This window comes from Asparagus officinalis, unplaced genomic scaffold (genome assembly GCF_001876935.1).
Source record: "Asparagus officinalis unplaced genomic scaffold, Aspof.V1 AsparagusV1_Un3877, whole genome shotgun sequence".
Classification (NCBI taxonomy): domain Eukaryota; kingdom Viridiplantae; phylum Streptophyta; class Magnoliopsida; order Asparagales; family Asparagaceae; genus Asparagus; species Asparagus officinalis.
Window position 1 is genome coordinate 333 of NW_017976136.1, and position 4,143 is coordinate 4,475.

Consider the following 4,143-nt stretch of genomic DNA (forward strand, 5'->3'; position numbering starts at 1 on the left):
TTCAATTTTGACCATTGGATGTTATAGATTGGAGGGTTAGGATTGGTTTTTAGTTTTCTAGGTTTTTATTAGAACCTAACCCTATATATATTCTCTAACCATGAAGTATGGTAAACTACTACAATTTGATCCAAACTACTCTAATGTTAGTTTGAAGTGCTACAATAAAGGGGTACAAATATCAAATCAAGTAAACCAGATTGGGTGTTCTGGGTGTATGAATGATTTTGGGAGTGGGAGCATTTAAAAATAATTCAGGGTAAAAAGAATGAATTTAAAATAAAAAACCCATTTACTTAATATTTTGATTCCTTTTTTGGTTGTTGCTGACATTGTAATTCTTTTTCAGGGTGAGGAAGTGGAGAGTAAGAGAGATGATGAAGTTGAAGATGTCTGCAATGCTAGCAATGATGTAAAAGAACAACAAATGTGACAATCTATTTTTAGTGCATAATGTTACAAGGGCTTATAAGTGTTATTTAAACATGGTTTTTTTTTCTAGTTGGACAGTTGTATGAACACTATGAAGAGACCTGGAAAAGAATTTTTTGAAGTTGGCTGTAATAGAGAAAATAATGTAAGAAACATGAAATCTGACTCTCTTCTTCATTGTATAATGTTAGACATGTTACTAACTGTTTGTTATTTGAACCTTTTTTAGCAGTTGGACTATGGTGAGAGAAATGGAAAGGGATGCAGAAAAGCAATTGTTGAGGAAGACCATAACAGAAAAAATGAGGTAAAAAAAAACCCAACTCTCTCTTCAGCATTGCATATTAGACATGCTGCTAATTGTTAAGCAAACATTTCTTTTTACTAGTTGGAGAATGATGTGAGCAATAGGAGGAAGACACCTAGAAAAGAAAATCCTGTAGGTGTTCGAGAAGAGTCTTTTAGAGATGTCCAAATTGCTCGGGGATCCTCTGGGATTGTAGGTGTTCGAGAAGAGTCTTTTAGAGATGTCCAAATAGCTTGCTCAGCAAAGGGAGAAGTGAATATTTCATTAAACTGTAGGTCTGCTGTTTTCGATGGCAAAACATTCTGCATGCCAAGCATAGAGGAAGTATGTAAACTGGTGGAGGGTCGACGACTTGCTTTGGCCAAGAGAATTAAGCCAGACTTATCGTTTATGAGTCTTCTGACAGAAATGTGCGAGTGTGCGCTGGAATTGGGTTCTAAACCTGAGGGAGGAAACAAATGGGAGCAGCTTGGGATGGTCCCAGAACAGAAGATAGCTCCTAAACGGGAAGACAATCTTCGCTTAAAGCCGAGAGTTGGTGAGAGAAATGGAAATGGTCAGAGCAAGAAGAAATTAAAACGGTCAGTTCCAGAGCCAGCTAGTACTAATTCAAACAGTTTGAGTGGTGGTTCAGCAGCAACAAATTGATGGCTTGGATGATGTAATATAAGCGACTGGCTACAACCCAGGACAGTTACAACAGTATGGTCGAGGAGAGCATAGAATCCCGGCTGGGTAATATGGTGGATGGAGGCTGAGGCGTTCAGAATGAGATTCCAAATGTTTCCATACACCGACATAAGATGGTTATTTACATGTAAACATCTGTAGTATTTGCCACCGCTCCCGGGCTCGAAGTTGGTATGAAATGCCGGCAGTAAGGCTATGGGATTGCGATAGGCCGTCAATACCATTGCGCCTTGCTGCAAGGGAGGAAACAGGTTGGGGAGTATGCTTAACATCATCTGAAGGCGATTGCTTAAAGAGGCGTTTTTTGGTACTGCTGTGTTTATTGGCCCGTACAGTGATAGGCGCACACAAAACATCCCTTACTTTTGCCAAAATCTGTCCGTTGAGAGAATAAAAAATCGGAGCCAAGCCTGATATAAATGTATATAGTGCACTAATTGGTGACAAGAAGTGTTAATTTTTTTGTCCCTGTGGTAGCAGTTATAGGATATGCCTGAAATTCGGTTGCGTGCATCGAGGGTTAGAGGTCAGTTTAGAGTAAATGAAAGTTCAGCCCCCCCCCTAATTGTGTATTTATGAAGGTTGGTTGGGTGTCTTAAAGTCCATGTGCAATATAAAGTTGCTCACTAACAATGAAACGTATACCTTTGAATCTTGCTTTCGGGATAAGAGCTGTTGCACAGAGACCATACGCTCACCACACTCCCACTTCGCAGGTGCGCCATGAATTGTCATTCGGGGATCATCAAGGGTTGTTAGGACGTTTTGGTGCACCTGTCGGTATTTATAAAATCAGTAGATCCCTCCCTGTCGTTTTTTAGGTGTTTTTGCTGATAGCTGCGTGGAAAGAAAGGGCATGGGGGGTTGCGTGTTTCTCCTTGATGGGCTTTCCTAAGGAGACTTTTGCTGTCGTCGAATGATGTCTGGTGAGATACTAACAAACATGGAGCTTCATGAAAGGACAGCATGTGGCCACTCGCAAGTGAGAAGCATACGCGGACTGAACGCCAGTCGTTGGCTGATGCTGATTGGGCAGCCGGGAGGGGAATTCTTGAGGATGAAGATGCCAGCTTTGTTTGGTATGCGAACACATTATGGCGTAATGTTGGCGAGGTTTATGAACATAGAGGGGTAACCGTATTTAAGAAACTGTGTCTTTTGACTTCATGGGGTCGTATCTTGCTTAGGAAAATATTATTTCTTCTGATGTTTAGTTTGTATACATACAGGCGTAGTTTATGCTCGTAAAATGGTTAATGGTAGGTTCTTTGCTCTGGTTTGGTTCGTATCCATAGAGCTGCAGTGGGTTTTAAGGGTTACACGATTAGAAGGTTTTGCTATCACTTCCTTTTCTCTAGAGAAACTTCATGCTGTATTGAAATCTGTTGTTTGTCTTCAGCCTGAGTGCAGGAGGCAAATGCTCATCTGATTTTTCTGAGGTATTGCTATATAAACACTTAGTATAAAGTTGCGGCGGTAGCAGCTTAAGAGTTGGAATGGCTAGCTCATGTATTGTAATTGATCTAAATTATCTCTGGAACTCTGTTTAAATTTTTTATTATTGACAAAGGTGATAGACATCAACGCTGATTTTATATATGTCAAATACAGATTGCCCATGTATTCTGTTGGTCCAAACGTTTTTGCAAATTTCCAGATGCGTATTGGTAGATTGCAATAAATTCCATGTTCGTAAGTTTCAGAAACTAGTTCGATATGAAAATGTATGCTAATAGTCGTGAAATTTTGATACAGTGTGTACACCAAGAACCTATGTAAATCAACAAAAACCAATGACCATTGTGATTATAATTATATCTATCTCTCTCCACGCTCTCTCCTCATATAGATCTAAGAAAATGTGTGTATATGCGCGCATAAAGGATGACAGTCCATGTATATAGATTGTCAACATGTGTTGTTATCTGTTTGTTATCTGTGGCACTCTTTTCCACGACTATGTATCAAGCAATATGTAAGAAACATCTGCTGAATGCGTATTCTGTAATGGTTCTTTCGCTCGCTCCGCGCTATTATCGTCGTCGCTGTAACGTTTCGAATCGATCCATGGAGAAATATAGGTATGGCGAAGTGGTGACGCATACGTGAGAAACAGTTTTAGGATGAAAGAAAAGTAAACAGAAGTACAAGCGAGATGGTCTAGAGTCAGACTCTGTATGCTTCTGTGGTGTTTACCGCAACATGTTGACAGTCGTTAACAAATCTGCTCGTGCGGTGCTCGTCTCGCTGTGGGTGGTGTGTGGTTGTGTGTGTGTTGTGTCCCTGTCAGAGGAGCCTAGTATTGGCCTCGTGTCACGTGGTTGTGAGGTTACTTCCGCCAATCATCCGAGTATCTGTATTCAACTCGGACACGCCAGAAGTTTGGAGGATTACTTTAAGAAATGCGCGCGCGCGCCCCACCGTCCCGCCTTTACCCATGCACGACGCCGCGCCAAAAAAAGAGGAAAAGAAGAAAGAAGGGGAAAATAGAGGCATTCTCAAGGAGTGTTCGGCTTATTTTTTTGTCCCAAGTCAGTTGGGGACGGCAGACTGACATGTTGAATAGGAAAGCTACGGTGGTTGCCCTTGTGTGTCTCGAAAACGATCTTCAGGTGTTTCGGGGAGTATGGTGTGCAAGATGAAGTAGGGAAGGTGGTAGGGTAGTAGATACAGGGGCCAGACAATTCTCCCTGAGATATCGTAGTAGTTTCCAA

The 4,143-nt window shown here is 41.2% G+C and overlaps 1 protein-coding gene across 1 annotated transcript; it reads left to right on the forward strand.

Moving 5' to 3' along the window:
- Nucleotides 1–347: 347 nt before the first annotated feature.
- LOC109828699 lies at nt 348–1,398 on the forward strand. The gene is made up of 5 exons (XM_020395638.1): nt 348–412; nt 503–577; nt 662–739; nt 821–866; nt 909–1,398. Exons 2-5 carry the CDS (start codon nt 515–517, stop codon nt 1,385–1,387), a joined length of 666 nt encoding a protein of 221 aa, XP_020251227.1. The 5' UTR covers nt 348–412; nt 503–514; the 3' UTR covers nt 1,388–1,398.
- The last annotated feature ends 2,745 nt before the right edge of the window (nt 1,399–4,143 follow it).

Bases quoted from the DNA above. Each gene is read 5' to 3' on its own strand.
- LOC109828699 (XM_020395638.1), top strand. From the start codon at position 515: ATGAACACTATGAAGAGACCTGGAAAAGAATTTTTTGAAGTTGGCTGT. The intron at 578-661 runs GTAAGAAACATG...AACCTTTTTTAG, and splicing joins GCTGTAATAGAGAAAATAAT to CAGTTGGACTATGGTGAGAG. The intron at 867-908 runs ATCCTGTAGGTG...GAGATGTCCAAA, and splicing joins GAAGACACCTAGAAAAGAAA to TTGCTCGGGGATCCTCTGGG.